Below are 26,302 nucleotides of genomic sequence, written 5' to 3' on the forward strand. Positions count from 1 at the left end.
GCCCTTAAAAATGCCTAAACAGATAACCGCACGAGAAATATTTACTCCATCTCCTAAGAGGAATAGAGCTAAACTAAATTGACCTGCAGTTCAACCCAATTTCAAAAGCAGTCTGCCTTGGCTTAGAAAGTTACTGCAACAAGGTGCATGACCCTTGCATAAGTGACAGCTTGTGATAAACATGCTAAGCTAAGTACTAAGTACACACAGACGATGGCTATGTTCGTCAGACGGGTAACGGTGGGCGATCGTGACCCCTGTACGATCAGTGCAGAGCTTTGACTCCATGCCAACGGCATCCTTTCACCATGGAGATCTGAAGCCACACAGCTTGCATTTCAAAACATCTTCGCGCAGATTAACGACGCACTCTGCCCGCTAGCTCAGTTCCGCTAGGCTGCCTTTGAACATCAGTTAAGGGATGGACCCCACACAGACTGTGGGATTTTGTGTTCGTAAACCATGGAAAGAAGGGAAGACACACAAGTAAAACACAGAGATACCACCCTGTGTCAACACCGGCAGGCTCCCTCAGAAGCCTCTTGAAGAGTCTTTTACTCCGTTACCATGCTAAGTGTCTGTGTTTACTCTCCCACCTCAATAGCTGCATCTCCAGTAGTTAATCACACAGGTAATACATTTAATTACTAAATTACTGCTGTGAAGTCCTGGACATTTTAGTGTTCCATTTGTGTAGAGTGTAGGAGGTTCAAGTTTACGCAAGAACCAAACACGGGACGGGTTCAAAGGGGACACATAGGCTTGTGCATACACAAGTATCTTTTACGCATGCATATGCAACATATGGATGAGGCTAACTTTCTGAATAAAGTGTTAGAAATCTCAAACTTCACAATTTACCAGGATCCAGGATTACAAGTTGCAGAATATTCCAGGAGTTTAGACCTTTTTTAGACAAGGGAACACTTTAAAGCATCTTTTGACCCTTCTGACATAGACTATGTGTTTTTTTGCGCAACCCTATTTGACAATTTTAGGTATTCATTAAGTTTCCCTATGCAACAACAGCATCGCAGTCATGTGACCTTTTGCAGGTGACCATACCTGCTGATCCACGAGTGCGGTTAAAGTCACCCTTGATGACTTTGCAGGACTTCCCGTTCCCATTGCAAGCGCCACAGTGGTCTTCTCTGGCCTGAGAGCCCAGGATACCGTCACACCCCACTTTCTGCTTAACAATACACAGAAAGCAACACATTACAGACTGGCAAGGACACACATCCATAGGACACTATGGTTCTGACTAGCTGGAAGCAAAACAGTAAAATATTACATATCAGACCATCGGCTGGTATTCGGTTTTATCCATTACAAAATGAAAGACAAATATGACAAACCAGTGCCAGGCAAACATTGGCCATGGGCCCTGGGGCCTTCCTCCAACTCAGGGTAACACTGGCTAATCTGAGTAAAATACAGTGCTGTGGACAGATAGACACATTTTCTGTGGCTGTTTCAAAAAGAGGTGCCCTCATGATAATAGACAGATTACCATGTATTACTGAGAATAATGTATTACAGGGCATTGTTAGCCTCTCAGCGAAGAAAAAAGGAATCCTCACTCAGCGCATCAGTACATCAGTGAATGACAGCACGTCTCCGCTCTATTCCCCTTTAGTTCTCATGTTAGCTCTTCCTTGGTGTCTGGCAGGAGGCACAAAGAGGATCCCGTAAGTCAGCCGGGCGTCCAGGTATGACAGATGAGCTGTTGGAGAGTGAATCCATGACAACCTGCTGGATTTGCTCCCTCAGTTTTGGAAACATACCTCAGGGAGGTGGTTTCAACTCAGCCTTGATGGGTGGAGGAGGAGAACTGCACACACACTCAACAGGTTGTGCTTTCAGGATGAGACAGTGGAAACCCGGGGTTTGATTATGGGTCTCTCTCTTTCTCTCTTTCTTTCTCTCTCTCTCAATGTCTCTCTTTCTCTGATTTTGCCAATAGGAAGAGGCTAAAAAGTCATACCTGACATGTCCCATTGGCACAAATGCCAGATTCCATGGTTCCGCATGAAGTGCCATCCAGCACCTTCTCGGCTAGCAGCATGGGTTGCTCTTTGCCAGAAGAGGAACAGAAGAGGGTACACGGCCTCTCTGGAGAAAATCAGAGAGAAAGACAATGAAAGAGCGAGAGAGAGAGAGAGAGGGGGGGGGGAAGAAGAGGAGTGAGAGCGAGAGAGAGAAAGAAAGAGAGAAGGTGAAAATGGTCAATCAGTCAACACGCAGCACTTTGTGATGGCTCAGCACCTCTGTGTTTATGGGAGTGGGGTGGGGAGATGGAGGGGTGTAAGCCACAGGCCGTACAGCACACACACAGCAGAGGGGCTCCAGGAACCTACTGTAAATAGAGACAGAGCCAGAGCCATGTCGGCACGTTAAGGCACTTTCTGTCACACACAAACACGCTCACATAAACACACACACACACATAAACACAAACACATAAACATACACACACACAAACACATAAACACACACACATAAACACACATACACACACACATACATACACACACACACACACACACACACACACACACACACACACACACACACACACACAGTAAACCGAATACACACACACACATAAACACACACACACACACACACACACACACACATACAGTAAACCGAATACACACACACACATAAACACACACACACACACACATAAACACACATACACATACACACACACACACACACACACACACACACACACACACACACACACACATACAAACACCTACACACACACACACACAAACACACATACAAACTGAAATCTTTAAAACAGCACACAGAAAACACCATCTCCTGCAAGATGAAATAACTTAACATTAGTTTCAGGGTTACATTGCTCTTCAAAGAGATTGTTAGTCAAATTATATAAATACACAATTTCTCTCACAAATTTCGGTAATTTTTAAATACTTATTGCATAGTAAACTATGCAATAAGTATTTAAAAATCTAAATTGACCCTTTGTACATGATATATTAAAGAGACTGTGTGACCGTATCAAGTATGACATTTTGGTAAAATGTGAGGAAAAGCTTCATATTTAAAGGTTTCTGTTTAAATGTCACTGTGACCACAATGCTGCTCAAACTAGATATTTGTTTGCACACAATGTGTACAACAGGAGTGGCCACTAGATATGTCATTGTAAAAGGCAAAGGCTATACTAAGTGGTTCTGGGTCTATCTTAGGCCTCTTGCCATAGAAGGGATCCAGATACAGTTGATGGAAGCAACGTCTCTCCCTGAGGCCTTGCTCTGCAGCTGGTCTGACCTTCAGAGTGGAAACCTCATTCCTCTTATACTGTTGTTTTCACTACTCCTATTTTGGTCTGTTTGTAACACAACTGTTAGATACAAGACTTGCTCCCCCTTTATGGTATAATTGAGGGCTTCAGGAGAGTGCTGACAGAAGCCATTTGGGAAGACATAAAGACTCTCCAACTAACATCTACCTGATGGCTCAAAAAGACTTTGTAATCTATCTAGCATACTAAGTAACGTTCAGTTATCTTGCATGTGGTGAGATTTAATCTGTAATTAGAGTAATACATAGAAAGATTATCCTCCAGTTTCATTTGAAATCAAGTGTTTGAGTGTATTGCTGAAGCAACTAAACCCTGTTCTTTTCACCAAATGTTCAGTGGCCTGAACCCATTTACTGAATCGCTCACTCTTTTGGCAAAAAGTAGACACAACCTGCAGATCTCATTTACTCTTTTGGCAAAACTCTTAAGACATTCTCACTCGCCGAAACACATTTTGCACTGTGATGCACTTGTGATCTATAATGGTAACCATGAATGGCAGAAGTTAAACACAATGACAGCACAGATGTCGAATGCGAATGATGTGATCAAACTGTCTGCGGCCCCCATAATCAGGAATAATGTTGAAATCAATCCCAATTTTTGAGGCAATCTACAGTGTCAGGATTCAGCATCCACCAGTGATGCATACATGTTTGCCTTCCACCATACTCCCCTTTCCTCAACCCAAGAGAGGGGTTTCTCTCTGCATGCTGGTGGATGCTGTATTTCACACAATCTTATGGCATTGTTTTGAAGGACCAGTGAGATTATCTTGCTGTTGGGAGAGCATGAGAGGAGTAACTGTAAACAAGTAATTCACATTCAGAAACACACGCACGCATGCATGCAGACACACACGCACAGACATTCCATTTCTCCAACATCAGTGTTAAAAAACGAACACTGACTCCTGCAAACATGAAACCAAGGTCAACAAATCTGCGACTCACTATTGAATCACGACTGAATAAAATCCAAAAAATTAGAGGCCTAATCTGCTTTCTAATTGTTGCAATCTGAAACAGAAAATCAAGGGAATATTTCTTCCCTTTCCGACTTAACCTCTTCTTCCCTTTCACCTCCCTACTCATAGCAGACACAAGTGAGCATTTCACCGTTTGTTGCATATCTGTACATATCTGAGGAGAGTGCACACATTCCACGCCTCGGTGCGTGTGAACTTGGCTGACCTCCTCCTTCAGAAGGCTTTCCAGTGTCAGTGGACAAGCTAATGCCGCTAAATCCACTAGCAGCGGTAGACTGACAGCCAATGCCGGCTGCATATCTCGCCACCAGAGCAGTGCTGGACTGCTTGAGGCCCCGGCCTGTGGAAGGTGAAAGGTTTTGAATGGGCCCACAGACAGATTACAGCTCAGCTAAATGCTGTCTATTTAACCTTTGACCTTTATTTATCTCAAAAGCGCATTCATCTTCAGTGAGACATCTTCCTCTTGTTCTCCACAGTGGTAATCCCAGCTATGTGCAGTTTGAAAACAATCATACCAACCAACAAACAATTTCCATTTTCTACTTTTCAAGGGAGCGCCATCTAAATAGAGGTATGAATTTCCTGTCAAAAAATCCAAGTGCTTCTTTTTTTTGCTACACTGGTGGCATCTGATGAGGACTGGCGCAAGGTGAGCGTTATGTGGGGGGCGTTCCTCTTCGCAGCAGAGGTTCCTCTCAAGCGCCTGTCAGAGTCCTTGTGCGCCACTGCTGCAGTGAGTAAGGGAGCATGGGAAAGAAGAGCTCGCCTGGCTGACTGACTGACTGACTTACTCCATCAGCTCTCCAGAGAGAGGGAAGAAGAAAAAAAAGAGAAAAATAAAGGCATGTTTCAAATTCCACACAGCGGTTCTGGAAGAGCAGAGAGAGAGAGAGAGAGAGACAGGCCCTGTGCCTTCGCCGGGCCCAGGCTCGGCATGAGAACCGATACCGAGCTGGAGATCCAGGAGACTCCGTCTCAGACACGGAGGAATGACAGCATTCCCCCCCCCCCCCCTCCATTTCCCTCCTTTCCCTCTCTGTGCAGGCTTTTTTTTATTGATAAGAACGATGGGAGCATAGCTGTGGTGAGCGGAGGCCAACATCACTTCATCCAGAGAGCTATCTGTGTTGCTGCGTGACTTCCAGGAGGGAATGCACCTCCAGAAAAGATCTGTCTGATAAAAACGCGATGGGACAGAACATGGAAGAGGGGTGGTGTTCGGACTCGCCGGAACGGAATGGAAGGCCTAGATTACACTCAACACGTACTTCAGTTCTCACACATTAATTGTAACATTATATTCACTTGTTGTAGGGCGGTCAGGATAATTTGGCCAGTAAATCCATGAGCTAATCAGTTTATCAAATAAGTCAGTTGAACTGGGAATAATTGATGAGCCCCTTGTGACCAGTGAGGAGGCACAATCTAGTTTTTAAGCCCAAATGTGTATGTATTAGAGAAAAGAAATATGATATCGTTTGTAGATAACATATTTAGCAATTTAATGTCTCTTGAGTTACAATCAAGGTTGTACAAGGTTGTACAATCAAGGTTTAAAGGCACCCAGTGCAACTTTATGTAAACATTCAATGAAAAATAAACATTCAATTTCTAGTCTTTTTTACACGTAGTAAGTTTCAATAACTCCATACCATTACATATCGACATTCAAGGAGCAAAAATGAGACGTCGTTGTGTGGTGAGAACTGATAGAAAATTGTAAACAACAACAATCGCCGGTGGGGAGAAGCCATTTTTCCATTGACTGGAAGCCTGCTTTATTTATTGGAGGTTACAAAAAAATAAAGAAAATGGCGGCGATTGTTGTTGTTATCGATTTTCTATCAGTTCTCACCACACAACGACGTCTCATCTTTGCTGCTTGAATGTCGGTATGTAATGTTATGGAGTTATTGAAACTTACTATGTGTAAAAAAGACTAGAAATTGAATGTTTATTTTTTAAGCCTCGAAAGTTGCACTGGGTGCCTTTAAACACCTGCTACAAAAAAACACTTGCCTATTATCTCAGCCCCCTCGTAAATACACTGTCATGGCAGCAGATCTAAAAGCTAATGATGTTTTAATACACAAAGCTACTTGCATACAGAATATAGCTTTACATTTAGAAGTTTCTAAAGCAAAACCCACATAGGGAGAAAAAGAACAACAAACCATTTCAGTATTTTGTTCTGCTGATGATACACTGAGCAGTCCTCTGAGCAACTAGAGGACAGATTAAATGCTGTCTAAGCACATAGCACAACACACTATTATGGTTATCTATCACTGTCCAAAACCCAGTCCTAACACTTGCTGCCCTGAATTCCAGTTTGTTGGCTTCCAATAGCAATACTGGCTACGTTGTCCAGAAAATGACTTAAGTTCCCCTTCAGTTACATGGACTTCGCCTTCACTCATAACTCACAACAATTTATTCTGTTTGCCTGGCCTTCCTTTGATTGACCTTTAATGTCTGCTACTATCTGCTATTCAGTTCCATCTTAGTCTGTTGCTGGGCTTAGACATCTGTGTGAATGCTAGACACACAAATCCCTCTGGCCAGCAGTAATGGATTTGCGGCGGTGTAGATCTCAGTGGGAATCTGGAGTTGAAATGAAATGTTGAAATGTATAAACAAGGTTTGGCCACACAGTGGACAGGTCTGTGCCGAAAAAGCACAGAGATTTTCACCCAAACACACTTATCTCTGTGACGGACAAAAAAACGTTTGCACCGTAAATATCTTTTTGAAATGTGTGCCTTGATTCTGGTCACACAAGTGGGTGAGGGAAAATAATTGCACTCGCACAACAAAGAGCACCTTCCTTGAGCACAAAAAAACTTGCCAAATTGTGCGTTGGCCATAAACATCCAGTCCTCCATCTTTGAGCACTTAGGGCGCACGTTCATTCGCAAAAAAAATAAAAGTCGGGACAGGTTTACACTGATTCAAGCAAGATGCCAAGACTTGGCAGGCGGGGAAGGTGGGCGTAGGGGAGAAAAAAAAAGTCAATGTGCTGCGATTGCTCCAGTCGACAGACACTGGGAACCTGCAGCACTTGCCATCTCACAAATATCTCGCCCAATAAGCCAAACTCTCCTCCACTCACACTGCTTCCACTTAGGCCTCTGAGGTGGCTCCAGTATTTTGGGTGAGGGAACTGCCAGAACCCGAGCAGCAATAGCATCAATACTGATAGTAACTGACAACGCAACATTCCAGCATACAAACGCACAGAAACTCAATAATGGATGAGTCCGTGTGGGTGGCTTCACCAGCGGAGTCAATTCACAAAAGTAGGTACACTTTCAAGTGGGTACAATCTCAAGCATTAGCTGTGAGAGTCAAGGGGGCAGGATAATCCATTTTGGATTACCTTGTGAATAAAGCCAACTACCTAACGTTATTATTGTGCCGGCAGAATGTACGATAACTGTCTAAAGTCGGACCACATAAGAATGTAAACATATGTCTGAGTGTCTGTGCTGTGTGTGTGTGTGTGTGGGGGGGGGGGGTGTGTGTGAGTGAGAGAGAGAGAGAGAGAGAGAAAGAAAGAAAGAGGTAACTGACGAGAGAAAGAAAAAGTCTGAACAAGTGAACAGGAGCAAGAGAGAGAGAGAGGGAGAGAGAGAGAAATAAAAGAGCCTTTGTACTTGGGCAGCGCAGACAGTCTACACAGTGATGTCATATGGCTCGGGACCACTGAGGACCTGCCTGTGCCGTTCTGCATCGAAAAGCCCCGTTGAGCCCGTCTGTGAGAGCGCACCGTCGCAGCCAGTTTACAGACCTGACCTCGCTGCAGCCTTACCGCCGCCCAGCCCAGCCCAGCAGTAGCAGTAGCAGTAGAGGCCTGCTATCTATCATTTGCCCATCGGGAAGCTGCAAAACAATGCAGCCACTATGACACTGACGCGCCCCTATCCCACCCCATAAATCACACAGTTGACCATTATCTGCAACACATTTCAGCTCGCCCACAGGCTCACTACTGATAATTCCACTGATGCCACACTGGTGTGCATGCTACTCTTTTGCCATCACATAGTCTACCAAAAGCTTTGTCTGCAGTTAATAGGAGCCATTTTACCCCATATTAGCATGCGCTACTTCTGTTTACACGTAGCTCTGGGAGAGGGCAGGTGTCCCAGAGACTTATTACATTTCCACCTCTCCATCCTGTTAAACAGCACGATTTAACATGACATAACCTATGAGCTAGCAAAAGGTACAGTTTTATACCATGTATGTATTTCTAAATACTATCAGCAAGTTATTCCATTACATAAATGTTGACTTGAACTTAATCCACTGCATGTATTTCAAGGAAACATTCCTCTGACTGTTGTGTGAGGCTTATACAGTAGATATGTGTGTATCATATTAGGCAAGAGCTGGGGGAACTATTTTTCACACCGTGATTTATACTCCTTAGGGGGTGATACAATGCTGGCAGGACAGACAAGGCAGACAGTGGAAGAGGAATGGCAAGGGATGAATGGAGCTGGGCCTTCTTTGAGTAAAGCTTTTACATGTGCTGCATGTTTCTGTTTAAAAGATGCATTGTGACACGTTGTGTGTCCTGCACACACATACATACAAACACCCAAACACAAACACAAACACAAACACAAACACAAACACAAACACAAACACAAACACAAACACAAACACAAACACAAACACAAACACAAACACACAGCCACATCATACTCCTACCTGATACATTCACGCACACACACAGTACGCTCGACAACAACACTATACTGTAATCACACACAAACACACTCGATGTACACACCTATTGTATTCACACACACACACACACTGACTGTACACACGTACTGTATTCACACACGCACACACACACAGCCACAAAATCCCATAGAGACTCACATGCGGACGCAATGAGGTAAGCCCTTACCATCATCCATGACTGCGTACCAGTGGAGGGTGAGGCGGTTGAATGTCTGGCACTGCTGCTCTCTGAAGCTGGGGGTGCCAGCGGGGCACGGCTGGTTCTCACACAGCCTGTACTGCGCGCCCGTGCCCAGGCAGTCCTGCCCTTTCCCACCAGACCTGCCCCGGGGAACAACAACACAGCGCATGACACAACTCACCTCACCGCACGGTCACACGCAGGTAAGCTACGGTTGCTTTTAACAACAAAGGGGGGGGGGGTATAGTGACTCTACTCACTAACTAACTGACTCCAGTGCAGCACTGACTGACTCCAGCGCAGGACTGACTGCGTCCAGCGCAGCACTTACTGACTCCAGCGCAGCACTGACTGACTCCAGCGCAGCACTGACTGACTCCAGCACAGCACTAACTGACTCCAGCGCAGCACTGACTGACTCCAGCGCAGCACTGACTGACTCCAGCACAGCACTGACTGACTCCAGCGCAGCACTGACTGACTCCAGCGCAGCACTGACTGACTCCAGCGCAGCACTGACTGACTCCAGCGCAGCACTGACTGACTCCAGAGCAGCACTGACTCACAGAGATGTGCCCCTGTGGCCTGGTCTTCCATGTCTAGGTGGTTAACGTTACCTGCGGCTCTCACACTTGCGTTGTCGGACGGAGACGCCGCTGCTGCAGGTCCGGCTGCAGGTTCCCCAAGGCCCCCAGGAAGTCCACTGTCCCAGCACCGGTTCTGGATGTGCCGTCCGGCTCACACACTCTCCAGCCCGGCACCACTGTAGACACAGGCCATCTGATGCTCAAGCAACTTACTAAATACCACATTATACAAATGCACACTAAGGGATCATAAAATAACCAGCTCAATTCTCTAGCCATGTGATGCTCAAGCACCTTACTAAATACCACATTATACAAATGCACACTAAGGGATCATAAAATAACCAGCTCAATACTCTAGCCATCTGATCCTAAAGCACCTTACTAAATACTTTATAGATCCCAATAACATTTATATCTGCAGTACAGTATTAGACACATTAGAGTCCCATGTCAAACTACTTATAACAAGATGAGCTTTATACTTACTGTTGTTCAATCACTTGAAGTTGCAATGCTCAGGTCTTTACTTAGAAACAAATCAGGAGTATTGGAATGACTCCGTGTCAGTATGAAACAGTTTGTTTTTTTTGTTTTTTTTTTGTCTCCAAACAATTTCACTGACATCATGACCCACTCACAGTCACCTCGTAAAACAAGTCAACAATTTGAGTTTGGCAAATGGTCATTTGGAATTCTCATCCATTTTCCCAAAACTTCCACTGTGTTGCAAAATTGCAGACTACAACTTTAAGACCCTTAGTCCCTGTGGAAAGACAACACTATAAATACACCCCAACAGACACTACAACACTGTAACCATGATACAGCATTTCCCAGACATTCTTTTGTACACTGTAGACCTCTCAAAACTCAAACACACCTGATTAAACTCCAGTAATTATGAGAACTTTGATGAGGTGAACCGGGTAGGTTATGCTAGTAAACAGCAGGGGAAAGTCATAAATTATTCGGTGTGGTATTTCCCTAGGGATAAAAAACTGCTAAATAGGTCATAGCTCCCTCTGCAAAATCCTGGTAAGTCCAGGGCCGCGTTTGTGCAATGGGCAAAAGGGGATGCTGCAATGCGCTTGACTGTGGGGTCAGGCTTTCGGCAGCAAACACCTGCAGGCGACACAGCAGTGCCTACCAGTTGCCAGAATTCTTCGAATCCTGACCTGGTTAGCCTGAAGTTTTCGACACACAGCTGATCAGTGAAGTGGGCCTTCACTGAGGCTTCTGCCCCGGGACCCAGATTACCTTAACCTGGCCCTGGGTAAGTCCATACCTTTTTTGGTTGCCAGTCCTATTCATAAACACAACACAGCCACAGCACATGGTACAAGCCAAAACAGCCGCTTGGCATTTCCCATAACCAGACGAATGATGTTTCTCTGCTGTGTGTTTCAGATCATTGTAAGACCTTTGTTTGCTGGGTGAGAGAGGCTTGGAGTAGAGAGAGAGAGGGGCTGGCGGGTTACACCACCACAGCTCTAGGGTTTTACTGAGAGACAGCTGCCCCCACCATCCCCCCCAACCCCCCTCTTCTTTGACAATGTTGAGCCGCTACAGGCTGTTTCCAATCGCGCTGTTTATAAGAGCACTGAGAGGAGGGGAGAGGAGAGGAGAAGAGAGGGGAGGGGAGTGGAGGGGAGAAGAGGAGAGTAGGGGAGAGGAGAGGAAAGAAGAGGAGAGCGGAGAAGAGAGGAGCAGAGAAGAGAGGAGAGGAGACTAGAGAAAGGCTGCCCTAATCAATGTCAAGAGTTAGCGCTGATCAGCACGGGGAATGCGATTCACTAAAGCAGCTACACATTTAAAGCTGACGCCCCTCTTTCATCGTCAGCAGCTTTGAGCAGCAGGCGCATCTCAGTACACTGGCTCTGTGCAGTAACCCCATGAGACACATAAAGCATAACAGCACTGCTTTTGTTAGTTTACACTATTAGAAGTGGGTTTGGGCCTTGGGCTTTGTAAAGATCCTTGAGATAATGTTCATTCTTAATGGTGAAAAATATAAATTCATATACACTGTATATTACACATATGTAAACTAAAATTAATAAAAACAAACAAGTTGGAAGAGGATTTTTGTGTCTTTCTCCTTTGGCTGAGACAACTTTGGGATATCCCAGCAGTTATTTGGAATTTGGTTATTTGGTTATTTGGAATGACAAGAGTCTCCATGAAATCGTGAAGAGCGAATGTCAAATGACAGTCATCATATCTACCCACCTTTCCCGTGTCACATTCGGTCCCATCCATGGGGGGGTCTAGTTTGGTTTTGCAGTCCTTCTCCCCATCCACATGGCACCAGAGCCCCGAGCACATCACATACTGCAGAGGTGGAGACCAAAGTACAATACTAATCAATGGACAGAGTGGATAATACCTTACCAAGCAGTAAATACATTAATCTTATAGAAAAAGCATCTTACTGCAATAATACATAATGCTAAATGCATACCTTTACAAGAATGCATTCAACATTGACAAAGTTGGAGCCACTGACAACATATTACTTGTCAGTGTTTCCAACGGCCATGTCGCACTGATGTCAAATCAAATCTTCTGATGAGATGATCAGCTGTTTGTTTACCTCCACAAGGGGTCACTGTCTAATAGATAATGTTGTATTTGTGCACCTTATAAATCACTCTAATTCAGGGCATTCTCCCTAGTCCATGGCAATGGATTCAATAGGTCTATTTACATTCGCCATTCAACTTTTTAGAGGGTTATCATGTTTGTCAAATAGGACTTTTTGATCTCGTTTTCATGTTCTATCTCTTAATGCCACAAAGGTATAGTTTTGGTAAACTCAGAGGAGATTGGCCCACCACAAATACATGTTGCTCAAGGATGAACATGCAACATGCATTTTTTATCAAAACAAACATTCTCATAAAGTGCATCACAGCCAGTGATAAAACATAAAATATGACCAAAGATCCCTGTTGCCCTGCACATGATGGTGAAAAATGCTGTAATACATAGACTTGACTAGTACCTGTGTTTTTTAATGGCTATGCCACAAAGTCAACATATGCTCTGAGTCATGTACTACATTAAGACTTTACCACAAGAAGTTACCAGCTGTGTCTGCGGTTACTTCACTTCCTAATCTTACATCTTAGCTCCCTCTCTACTGGCTTAAGGGCACCTTTCCACAAAAGGCAATCCAAACACCACCACAACAAAGAGATCCTCCCATCTTGTCTCCTCAATGCACTCAGTCACCCCGACACGACAACATTAAACACACAGCCTGGTGAGAGAAACCAATAAAACCAATCCTGCCTGTTGAGGAAAAGCACAGGCCTGGACACCATCGTAGCCGTGAGGTGAATTTTACAGTATCATCATCCTTCAAACTCTCCCTGTTTTCTTTCCATCTGATGTTGCGTGGTGGAGGAGGAGGAGGAGGTCATGTTGGTGGGTATTTAAAAAGGGAAATAAAGAGGTTGCCATGGCGCCGCACCGGGCCTGGTTGTTTAAATTGGAGGGAGCGTTTTTCATGAGTTTCTGAGCCCGCTGACGGACTTTGAAAGGCTGAGCCCGTTGCTGCATCTCAACCTGTGGACGAGGAGCCAGGGCATGACAGCCGCCTGATTACACCATCACAGCAGAGATTAGAGACAGCCCAAAAGGATTATGCTTCTGGAAGGCAAAAAAAAATGACTGCATCGCTAGCTCTGGGATATTTTTACTTGAATCCCTGCACTTCTTCATTCCCTTTGGCCAAGTGAGGTTATCCAAGGTGAATACCCAACACATGCAGGTGGTGGCATCCATCCTCCACACAGCACCTGTTCCTAGTAATCAGGAGTGGGACATGGGGTCTTTATTGACGATACAATTTTAGGGTGGCGCTGATCTCAGTTGGTAAGTCCACTCTCTGACACATGGAGAGAAGGACAAGCAGGGATTACTGTGTAACCCAAACAAATGACTTAAAGTGATGCACGCCTCATTTACACTGCTCTTTTAGATTTGTCCTTGTGAGCAGTCCCTGTTCACCATGGGCCAAAGTGATCTCTGACACGGCAGCAGCTCTCTTTTGGGCTTGTTATGAGACATTGGCCCCATATTTTGAGGGTCAAAGTGTATGTCGGAAATGGCCTTTTCACAATAATCACCTTAATCACCTTGTCATTTCCTTTCACATATTGTAGTCTAATTGGACTAAGGCAGAAGAAGAAATGCCACGCAACACCAGCTCAATAGCTGTCTTTTCTTGCCCATGATGGAATGCAGAGATAGCATTCAGGTGTTCAAATTCATAAACACAAACATACAAGATGCAATGAAAAAGTGCCGTGATTGCGCCTATAAAATGCAAAATAGATCCCCCCTCCCTCTTTTTGCCTCAGAATGTTACAGTAGAACTTGCCGCTGACAGTCCGACCCTGGGGGACGGGCAAGTGACCTGAACTGTGGCCTGCTGGCATTTGGGCGCTCCATCATGACAACGCGCACGCTCACAGCGGGTGGCAATCGTGCAAGTTTTCAACACGATTGTCACTCCCGGCGACTTCTTGCTCTTCCCCAAAATGAAGTTCAAGCTGAGGGGTCGCCGTTTGACACAGTGAATAAGATCCAAAGCACATTGCAGATGGTGTTTGGATAGGCTTAAAGAACGCAACGCGTTGTAGCTCACCACCTCCCACATCTTATGCATTCCCAATTTGTGTAGGCTACTGGTCACTGCTGCTCGTGTGTTTCATACATCAGGTTATTTCCCTGCCTCTGGGATATCCCATATCGTTAATATGTCAACACATACAGTCACCAGTAGCCTCGAGTTACACAAAAGAATAGCCTACCTTTATGTCCACTGTCTCCCGTTGCACCTCACCTAGTAGCCTACAGTTTGATCCTAGAATAATTGTAGTTAAAAACCAAAAAAGAACAAGGGCATTTTCAAATAGTTCTTAGTTCTGACAAGCTCCAATTATGCCTCGAATGAATTGGTTTGGAACACCAGAAGAAGCACTACAGTTTATTCTCCTTGCATTGTACTCTCGTCTGATGCATTGAGTTTAAAGGGATTGCTCGACAATGCTATTGATCGGCTTTAACCAAACCTTTCATTTATGACTTTAGGCCTGGTGCTGCCCACTTAGTGCCTTTGATCACACCTCAACCGTTCGCATGCGCTGTCGTTTCCGTCAGTCCGGTTTTGTCTCCTCAAAATAGAGGCCTTTATATTTGCAAGTCCCATTTCATGTGTCTGGTTTGCACTTTTCTTAATGGACGGTAGTATTTGCGTGTCTTACCTGCATCTTCTCACAGTGGGAGGCAGAGGGCCCGAAGAGGATCTGACACTGCTCATCTGGCGTGTAGGTTGCGCCCGGCAACTTGGAAGGCAAGATGACAGAGTTCAGACTGAGTGGGTCTGTCTGTAGCAGACAACTGCTTGCCTTGGACCTGTGACAAGAACACACACAGACATGCACACATGCACAAACACACACATGCACAACACACACACACACACACACACACACACACACACACACACACACACACACACACACACACACACACACACACACACCAATAATCAGAATTGGTTAGAAAAGTTAAGTGTGTTGCCAGGCTATCCTTGAGCTTATGCAGTCATCTGAATAAGAGTTCCCTGCAAAATAGCGTGGCTCCATGCTTATCTGACAGCCTCTCAACAAGGAAGTCTGGAGAGGATCTGAGGTAACTGTTTGCTATCATAACAAATAAGCTCCAAACGCAGGCCTGAATGATATCACAGCCTACATCCTCAATTAAACACTATTGACCAGACAAAAGACAATCATGAGAACATACCAAACATGAGAATCACTCAATTATCTATCTCTGCTGTTATCCATCAGAAAAACAAACTCCATGATTCATATTAATTCATTGGAATTAATCCAATTGACCATTACATTCAAATTACCTTGACTGAATATACCACAGTAAAAAAACAAACAAACAATTAAATTGTTTTTAAACCCTCCAGATTGCATTCCACGTCCACCACGTTTACTTTTCACTTTACATTGTATCAGTGGAGCCTGCCTACCCCCCCAGCCCCAAAGAGGCACTACCTGAGGAACTTCTCCACATCCTCGCGGCTGCAGGTGGACCAGGAGACGTCTCCTGGGTTCTGTCCTTTGATCCACTCCCCGGACATGATGTGGAGGCCGTCAGCGCACGATGGGTGGTCGTTGTCATGGCTCACCCCCATGCTGCGGCAACCACAAACAGGAAGAGGTGCGGGGACAAGAGGGGTAGGGGGGAAGCGGGGTTATTGTATCTTCAAACTAGCATTTCAATGCATCATTTTATTCCTGCAAAGCAAATTAGCAACATGCCCCCTCTCCACCACCCCCCCGTCAGCCACACACACACACCCCATTTACAGGCAACAAAAGAAAGATACACACAAACATCTGTAGCGCAGAAAAACATGGCAGGGCATGAAAGGCTAATAAATAGCCCACAAAACAAACAGGCCATGAGTCTCTTTAAGGCGCTCTCCTACCCGGCTCTCACAATGACATGACCAGGGATGAATGAGTGAGTGAACGATTGAGCGAGCTAACGATTACATCTTCATCTGTTGCCCATTTTGATCAGCCGAAACAAGTGCGACTTTGTCTCGGTTTCCATTTTGCCCACAGGGAGGGTAAAATCAAAGAGGCCTTACTTCCTCCTCTCCCCAGCCCTCCTTCCCCCCCACCTCCCCTTCCCTGCCTCCAGTCCCGGTATCTTTATCACCCGAATGCCTGTGTGTGTGAGCACTGTAACTGCTCAAGAGTCAGAGGCTCAAAGGCTCCTGGATCTTTAAAGCAACATCCACCTGGGCTTTTCAGAGGGTGGGAAAGAGAGAGGGAGAGAGAGAGAGAGAGAGAGAGAGAGAGAGAGAGAGAGAGAGAGAGAGATCAGGGGAGTGTTAAACATCTCCGTCACACCTCCACAAGAGGAACGTTCATGGTGAAGCCGAGGCTGAACTTGATTCCTCTGATAACGGCAGCACCTGGAGAAGTGTTCCAAACGAGCAGAGAGATGTGTGTGTGTGTGTGTGTGTGTGTGTGTGTGTGTCTGTCTCTGTTTGATCCTCACAGTTGCACCTTACTACAATCCTTAGGGGATTTTTTTGCCTCTGCTGAATGGAAAAACAAAGGGAACGTTGATGCGTTAAACCTTTCCTGAAGCTACCACTTTAAGCTTTGGTTTATGGTATCACTTACCACTTCATAAAGTTACGAAAATGCATTTTATTGCAGCAATGTAAAAGTGTCCAAAATGCCCAGCCAGGGTCTCGGTTGAGTTTGTGAGTCGGCACAAATGTGTTCGACATTACGCCAGAGGGATGTGGTTTTAATTAAAAACAACTAGCGTGGCATTAGAGCTCTTGTGGCATATAGCGATGTACAGATGGCTGTACCCACATTAATACGCACACTGATGGTTGCCACACTGTGTTTCAGTATAGGAAACTATTAAAGTTCTTAAGATTTGGTATTCATTCGCTGCATGTATTTATGAGTGTATTTTACTAACATAGGAGTCCAATGGACCAGAGACAAGGGCCATATGCTATTTTGAGCATGAGTATCTAGCAACTCCAACTCTGCATTCTATTCTTCTACCAAAGAGACATCCGTGTGCCGCAGGCAGGTCCTTAGAAATATCAGTGGGTGTTCTGAGTATATTCTGCAAGTTCAACATTTGGCAATTAAACTGGCAATAACATAGTTAGCTGCAAGGCTAAGACAGCAAAGCACTATACGGCTCCCTGTCACCACATTTTCAGATTTTGGTTCGATACCATTAAATGCCTATGTGAAATTGATTGACAATAGCTTGACATATCTGGACATCTAAGCCTTAGTACAGAACTAGACATTGGAACACATCATAATAGCTTATCAATCAGTTTCAGTGAAATGCAAAGCAGACAATGCAAACACAAAATGGCATAGACATCCGAAACCTCTGGCCTACTCCAGCTCATCGCTGTGGCTGCACTTGTGCGAGGGGGAAAAACAATCATTCCCTCTTTCCCCCAATTCAAAAAGTGTTCGCATTTTCTTTTCTTTTCTTTTCCTCTCTTTTTTCACCATTTTCTGCTGAGCTCCACATTTGGCCAACATACATCATTCTCGACTGTCTCCAAAAACTGTATATTTAATTTGCTCTAAAATGCAAAGCAGATGGGGGGATGCCAGGGCAGACCCATGAGGCTGTTGAAAAAGAAAAAAAAAATCATTTTCAAAGAAATTAAACGTAAGTTTTCAAGATAATTACAGTAACATAAATCATATGACATCATAGGGCTTCGTTCACTAGATTGTATATTTTGTGGCAATCAGTGAACCTCCTAGATGAATTTGGGTCACGGAGGGGTTCGATTTTTGGGGGGCACCTTTGTGCTGCTGAGAGGTAATTGTTTTCATTAAATCCATTTTCAAATGGAGCATTTCAGAACGATGAATCTTACCATGGCAGCGCGATACGGACACGAGGACAACTGGCGCATGGAAAGAGAAACATCTTTGTGGAAAAGACACACTGAACACAAACCGACTTTTGGGAGAAGCTGGAAGTACACTTACAACTGTCAAAAGTTACCTAAGGTATAAAAAGGAGGTCTATAGTAAAGGCCAGTGTGGCAGTAATCAAGATACTATACATGTTTATTATGCATGCCTCATGTTGGGTCATCTAATGCAGAATCCTGCGGTGAGAGAGGCAGCATGAAGCATCCACATTCTTTCCCAATAATCGTGCTCAAAGAAGAAGAGAGCTAGCAAACAGTCCTGCATTTCACGCTAGGATTCTTTCTCTCTGAGTTTTATAGCAGTCTATACTTGCCCCTTGAAATCAAAGAGGGGATTGGAAGGGAGATTAGAACCGGGATGCCTTGCCATCAAAGAACATCCATTATTAGCTCAGTGATGTCAGATCGTGTCTGAGAATTTGTCGAGAGACTGTCTTTTTTCCCCTCCTGAGTTATCTAAAGGCTCTGCCTAGGCAAAGAGAGAAGTTGTTCTTTGTCGGTTCTTCCAAAACCAGAATCTAAATCGGTGTTTAGAATAGCACACGTCTAACAGTCGTGGTGAAACACTGCCATTCAAAGATTATTTATATTTCTATGAACGCACCTGAAAAAGAGACACATCTCCTCCATCCTCTAGACTGGTAAGTGTAGCTTTAAAGTGAAAATGAGTACGGTGTCCCCATACCAGTCTTCATTTGCACCTACTCTGCCTTGAACTCTCATGACCTTTAAAAACCTCTCAGATAACATAATGAAGAGGGACGTGCAAATAAGATAGTAAAATTGCACCGCATGCCATTAAGAGTGATTAGCACCGGGTGATAGTCACAGCCCTATGTCTGTGGCTGGGTGGCCTGGAAAAGGCTTGCAGTACAAGCATTACTAGTCGAGTTCAACCATGCAGCTGGGTGTCGTGGTGTGGCTTCAGGCAAGAGAGACCACAGCCAAGTGATGACGCAAGCTGATGTCATTTGGCAAATGAATGAGTGTCTTAGTAGTAATTAAACTGTTTTTTTTTTCTTTCTCTCTCTCCCCCATATCCTGGAATTGTTAAAGAGAGATGCAGTTTTGAGTGAGCGAGATCCTGTCCCTAAACATCTGAAGTATAGCACAGGCAACATAAATCTACATAAAAAAAGCATACATAAAAATGGAGAGAGAGTAACGGAAATTAAACACTTACAAACACACACACACACAGGCAGCCACAAACTCCCAGCACTTCACATAGCCATCACAAGGCAGATCACGTAAGAAGGCATCTGAGATGACCCCTCAACCCCCCCATCAGCACTCCAACTATGTAATTGGCGCATCAGCACTTCTCCACAGCAGGGAGCCCCCGGAGCTGGAGCCACAGGCCACACCGCTGAGCTCATTGCCCCAGGGAGGGCAAATTTGTACAACAAATCTGCACGTGCACACAATCCAATAAACAAATGAACACAAGAGAAAGAGGGAGGGGGCATGTCTCTCACTCATCAGAGAGACCGTCTATCTTATACATCCACAGCCCCCCTCATCCACCCATCTTTCGCTGAACCCCCAGGAGCCTGGGGCTAGATTCAGGCACTTCTGTGGTTCTCACAAGATGAGATGTTTTTGAAAATTGAAGCAACTTTAAGAACTTATTTGTTTGAATTCTGCACAGGTTTACTTACAATAATATGTAAGTCGTATACATGTTATATTTTTATTTTTCTCTTTATAGCACTCTCACTACTTGCAGTATACACTATATACCTACCCATGCAAACGTAAGTTTTGACACAAATTACAGCCCCTAATGGTACCCATAACAGTACCTAAGAGTTCACACTAGCACACACAGCAAAGGTAGAACAAATACTCACGAATGGCGATGTAACACTACATATTGCACAGGTATGTTCATTGTTTATGAGTATGTGGTGTATAAGACTACTATTTAGCCTATACAACAAGCAAATCTCTTAGTGTGATAGTTGTAAATATTATAACGTACTCATCCATTTTCATATCCAGATAATAGCACTGCATCAAGTTGTAGCACCGTATTACATTATGTGTCGTTGTCCTTGGAATTCAAAAGCTTGGTAACAAATACTCTAGCGCTTTCCATATCTCTGTTTCCACATGCGTGATGTGGACATGTACTACATCTTCTGCGATGGAATTCCATATTTACTACCATCTACTTCCAAATGACTTGGATAGGGTGAAATGATGTTTACTCAGACCTGGGTGAAGTTTTGTGTACAGTGGACTTTCTCCCTCATGGCCTATCTCCTCCCTTAAAGCCACAGGTAATGACAAAGTCTTTAGCATGTGAACAGAACAACTAATGAACGGGAGGGTGTCTATACGCTGTCCTACTGGTGCTGTGACTGAGAGACGTGTATTCCTGAACATTTTATTTCTTTCAGGTACTTTTCAAATAGTATTTCATATTTGTCAGTGTATTTATTGGACGGAAAATCCTTTAAGGGTTATGGATTGGATTCAAGAAATTGATTTTTGAATTCAGGAAATTGATGTATCAGGGGGTTAAGCTCTTCATTTTCTCTCTGTGTTCCAAGTCTGTGTTTCTGGTCGGATGGTACCAGATATAAACTCAAGATCCTCTAAGGACAAATACAGAGTTGTGTTTTTTTTTTGGGAGGGGGGGTTGGGGTTAGGGGATGACAGAGGGGAGGATGATGTCACATTCAACCCAAAGTCCCTGCAGGAGTTTGGAATGGGGTCTGTGGAGTGGGCTCAGGGGTGGGTGGGAGTGTGTGTGCGTGTGTAGGGGGAGGGGGGGGGGGGGTGGTCTGTAGACGATGGCAGGGGGAGGGGGGAGGGGAGCGAAGGGTGAAATGGGAAGGAAGACGGCGGCGAGTGGATGAGACAGCCTTGTTAGCTTTAATGAAACCAGATGCTGGTTCCTGCACTGTGGAAAGAGTCGGGGCCCTCTATTCCAGGCGTACAGGGGTCCCCCGGGCCCCAGCAGCTCTTGCACCATGAGCTTTTCCACCATGTTTCCCCAATGCCACACACACACACACACACACACACACACACACACACACACACACACAACTCGCTAACGTTTAGAAACAGACACACACAAATATGCTCAGAAACATAAACTGAGCACACACAGACACACTTCCACTCCAGCATACAGACACACATTGTCTGACACTAAGCATACACACACAATTACACACACACACAGACACACGCACACACACAAGTACTGCTCCTCCATTGACGCACACAGGCAAATTCACAGACACACACACAAAAACACACATCATTAATTCCAGCTTCGGCCATCCAATCACCACGGCTCTGGCAACCCAAACACAGCCTCCGGTGAGACATAACTGACTCGCTGCGCGGCAATCACCACCCCAGGAAAGGGCAGAGGCGGATGTTTACCGTGGCCAAATGTCACCTTTGTGTCTGGGCGACACGCGATGGCCCGCGGTCACGGGTGAGTGATTGGAGGGGGGGGGGACAGCACAGCGAGCGGTGATGTTCACATATCAGCATCCCTTTGTTCTTTAAGGTTCGAAACTTCAAAATTGCATCCCAGTTTGCTGCTTACCCTGGGATTGGATTTGGCCCGAAAGTGGCCCTGAGTTGTTTGACCTGAGCCAGGAGGACTTAATGTAAAATGTTACATAGCTGAGAGAAAAGAACCGTGAGGACTGTAAGTAGGCTGTTTACACACATGTTGACGGTCGCATCCTGTAGAACTCAAAGGCCCAGATTTCACCTTGTTTTCACAAAACTGAATTCGATTAGATTTACTGCACCTTTTTCTGCCCCTTATTTTTAAAGATATAAAACAAATAGTTCCACAAACTAGACAGAATTGAACACCATCCGCAAAACACTGCAATGACTTAACACGGCAGAGATACTGCAGCTCACTGTAGGTAGGCTACACAGTGCCCTTGTGCTCTACAGGGTGACCTAAAACGAGTGGACTCGTGCACCAGCCTTGAAAAGCCATTACCCAGTGGTCAAGGCCATCCATTTATGCACAGCGATACTTAACCATATCCCTCTGTGTCATACCCTTTATGGATACTGTAAGTGCTTTTGCAGCCTGGGGTAGCCAACATGATGGGGGGAGTTCAAATGGTGCTCTCTATGTACATGATGATTACAGTAGAGGCAAGGTTCCACACACGAGTGAAACAACCTACAGAGAAAAACTACAAAAAGTGAAAAAAACTACAGAAATCACCCTTTAAAAATGAGACAAGGCATTTTGGAGGTTTACCCTTTTTTCAAATAAGAAGAGGACCAGCAAGAAGAAATAGCAAGACGTCACTTACTTGTGACCCATCTCATGGGCAATGGTGAAGGCCAGGCTGAGGCCGTTGTCCTCGGCGAGAATGCACTTCCTCTTCTCACTGCACATGCCGCTGAGGTACGCAATCCCTGCAGAGCAGAAACGGAACAAAAACAACACGCTGACATCACCTTAGGGGAAGGGTTCGGGCCAAGAGTGATGACAACACCCACTATACCCGATCTTTCCTCAGCTAAAATACCAAAACTTTCGATTACTGTTTGTTATGTATAAATGCTTTTACAAAGTGTTGGCGAAATATCGAAACCCTAACATACATGCCTGATGGTGAAATGACTGAGGAGGGGCTCGGAAATACATAAAATACTTTAGTTCATTTCTTACATCTGACTTTTCCCATTCCTTAGAGGGCTGTTACATGTCACAGTACTTCCAATGGGGTTAATGGTATTGTAAAAAAAAAAACATTTTATTTTAGACGTTTTGAAGCTGGGAGACTAAGAAGTCATTTGGGCTGTTTACCAAGGCATTGCGTTGATGGTTTCAACCACAGCTTTACAGCAAACTTGAGCTCCATCGCTCGCACAAATATATCCTGAACTTAAACTCCCTCCACCCCTTATTTCAGACAGGCTCCTTGAGTCGGCACTCAAGGTGAGCACAGTGGCAGGGCTTTTTTTTTCTTCTTTCGTCTGGGAACATTTGAGAAGTTTAAACAAACCGGCTTTCTCATACATCCTGATTTCAGGTAAATGACTCGGACCACTTAAGGGTTGTTAGCGTCATGTCTGGTGCGCACTTCTGCATTTCGCATCCACATGACAGCTGCAACTCTGTCGCTCCTGCCAGGATTGAATTCAGCAGGGAAAACAAAGCAAAGGACTCGATTCTATCTTTTGCTCTTTCTCCCTCTCCCTCTCTCTCTCTGTATCTCTCTTTCTCTGCTCTCTCTCTCTCTGCTCTCTCTCTTTCTCTCACTCGATCTCTCTCGTGTATTGGGTTGTATGTGCTGACCTTTGATGGTTTAATCACCCTGTTGAAATGGATCCAGAACTAATGCTTTCCATTACGAAGGGCAGCAGAACAATCATGCCTTTGATGGGGAAAAATAAATACACAAGGTGTAGTTTCAGGGAGCGGCGGAGCTGGGGGGGAATGGAGGTTGGAGGGGGGCAAGATGACCATTACATTACCTTATAGGCCCTCAAGCATGCTCCATATACACCCATCACCCACCCAACCTGTCTCCCCCTTTCTCTCGTTTCTACCTTTCGAGGAAAAAAAAGAATGAAATAAAAAAAAAATCTTTCTGAGGTGGCTATACGACTGTCTCCCAGCCAGTCGAGAGATTAGAACTAATCTAGCCATTAATGAATGCTTGGGCCCTTCTGTGGATAGTCTTTGCTCATGCCGCCCGAACAGCCAGGCTTTCTGTTTGTCTCATTCACGCCGGCGGGGGCCTCAGTGGTGTATCGCGGGTGTTGAGTTTTGCTTGAAAAAGTGTGCTTATAATAACACCACTCACACTTCGAAATACGAGACAGCGCCGTGGCCTATGATTACCCCATGATAACACTCATCCACAGTGCCTTTGCCCATTCATGTAAAGGCCTAGATGTAGCCGCCTGCTGGGCAAAAACCAAGACAATAGCTGGCAGGGCTGCAGCGTTATGCTCTTATATGTTTCACGGAGGGGCTTGTTCTCTTTCACGACCATGACAATGCGTCTCTCTGTCTCCCTCTGACGAATTATGTCTGGTCTGTTAGCGTGTTAATCCTCCAGTCATTAGTCAAATGTGAGGTAAAAAGAGGGGGGGAATAGAGGGGACGGATGGTGCAGGACGAGCTTGGACGAGTCCATGGGAAACAAAGCCCGGCTTGTCGATCTCCACCGCACACATCCAAGTGTCGCCGAGCCGAGGTGCGTCCCGCTCCACAAACGTGGAAGTGGAATCGTCTACCGCACGGCCCAACGCCAGTGAGGTAACGTTAGATCTCTTTCCTGCTCATTAAATGGAGCCGCAGTTCCGAGCGCAAGCGCATCATGGGCTTTTTATACCCTTTGTACCGTGCCCTGAAAACCATTTTGCTTGATGTTTGCGCTAGATAACATCACTGTCTCCAGTTTGTTTCTTCCTCCTGTCCTCGTCTGTCCTGCCTTTTTGAGCTGTCTTAACGGAACTACTGAGTGAAAGTCAGACTGTCTCTATTGCTAAGTGAATGCCCTGCGATTCAATATTATAATGGCCTTCAATTGGACACAAAAATAGGATGAAACAAAGCACCACACAAAGTAGACACACATAAGCATAATAGGATTCAAGTATTGGCCGTTTTATTTCCTTCATGGACCTATAAGTGATTTAATGAAACTGATACTTCTCTACTAAACCACTGAATCTATATGTTCCATTTTGAATAATTTTTCAGAAACATGTCCACCAAGTCTGAAGTTCATATGAACACTGCAGGCAAATGCACGCCATTATATTTCACTGAAGCACACAATACTTGTTACATTGTTATACTTGACACATGAGTTCATAATTGTCTTTAAACTACGCATTATTGAATGTGTAGACAATTGAAATGAATTGAGGTCACCGAAATAAAACGCTTTAAGAAACTGCAACCAAACCTGTGGATTTGATTTGTATGCTTATTTCCCTTGTCCTGTTCCTCTTTATTTTTCAATACTTGCAATGGGTTGGGCCCATCTTTTTTGGACTCACTGAACAGAGAGAATCGAGTACTTGAGGCAGTGATCCTGACTGACCCAGCTGATGGAATGCATGCAGCACTGCCGGCCGGCTCAGCATAGAAACAGCTGAGGAGACAGACCCACTATTTGCGCTTCAAACTGAGGCACGAACTGAGGCGATGGAGGGGAGAAGATGATGACAGGATGCCATTAACCATTAGAGGGTATTTGTACATCATACACATGTCGAGTTCCATGAAAGTAAAGACCTCACAAGGCTAAGACCTCCATGATAGGATGATTCTCTTCTTCAAAGGGATATGATGAATGAAGAGCTGACACACAGCCACGACTATCGTCTGACATCAAAGATCAAAATCAGTTGAAACACACCTGAATTTATAAATATTCATCATTTGAATAACCACACAGACTATGAAGATGATATACCTAGGAAAGTCTTGCAGTGTAATGTATTTAATAGGCACTTACAGCTCACTGACTCATTCTCTGCCTCAGAGGAGCAAACACAACTCACATCCTGAATGTTTTTCCCATTCACAGCTCAACACCATGGACAACCTCTAGACTTGGACAGTGACTTGGACTGTACTACCCTTATCCTCTGATGGCATTTGCATCATCACTGCATACAGATTTATCATCTCTGTGGAGTAAACAAGTCAGTGACTCTCCCATCAGTAACAACAGTTAACAAAAGATGGTAGATCCAACCTGGCAAGACATGAAAGATCAAGTTTGGCACCATAGCTGGTGTCTGACATGACACAAGGCAACATTGTTGCATCTTGTGTAAACATGTGTATCAACGTCCACTTAAATAATGCCGTTACCAAGCTCTTTTGTCTATTTGTTGCTGTTGTTGGTGCTGTTTGCTT

The 26,302-nt window shown here is 44.7% G+C and overlaps 1 protein-coding gene across 1 annotated transcript in view; it reads right to left on the reverse strand.

Annotated features, from left to right (window-relative positions):
* Window positions 1-26,302, reverse strand: part of LOC308372100 (A disintegrin and metalloproteinase with thrombospondin motifs 19-like) — a gene marked incomplete at both ends in the record, with an annotated part of 56,139 nt that overhangs the window by 16,731 nt on the left and 13,106 nt on the right. The window contains 8 exons of the mRNA XM_080847209.1: window positions 1,066-1,189; window positions 1,988-2,115; window positions 9,265-9,419; window positions 9,897-10,042; window positions 12,099-12,200; window positions 15,143-15,293; window positions 15,953-16,093; window positions 22,725-22,830. Of these exons, the coding sequence (XP_080703335.1) occupies window positions 1,066-1,189; window positions 1,988-2,115; window positions 9,265-9,419; window positions 9,897-10,042; window positions 12,099-12,200; window positions 15,143-15,293; window positions 15,953-16,093; window positions 22,725-22,830 (1,053 nt within the window). The remainder of the gene's footprint in view (window positions 1-1,065; window positions 1,190-1,987; window positions 2,116-9,264; window positions 9,420-9,896; window positions 10,043-12,098; window positions 12,201-15,142; window positions 15,294-15,952; window positions 16,094-22,724; window positions 22,831-26,302) is intronic.

This window comes from Sprattus sprattus (genome assembly GCF_963457725.1).
Source record: "Sprattus sprattus genome assembly, chromosome: 11".
Lineage (NCBI taxonomy): Eukaryota > Metazoa > Chordata > Actinopteri > Clupeiformes > Clupeidae > Sprattus > Sprattus sprattus.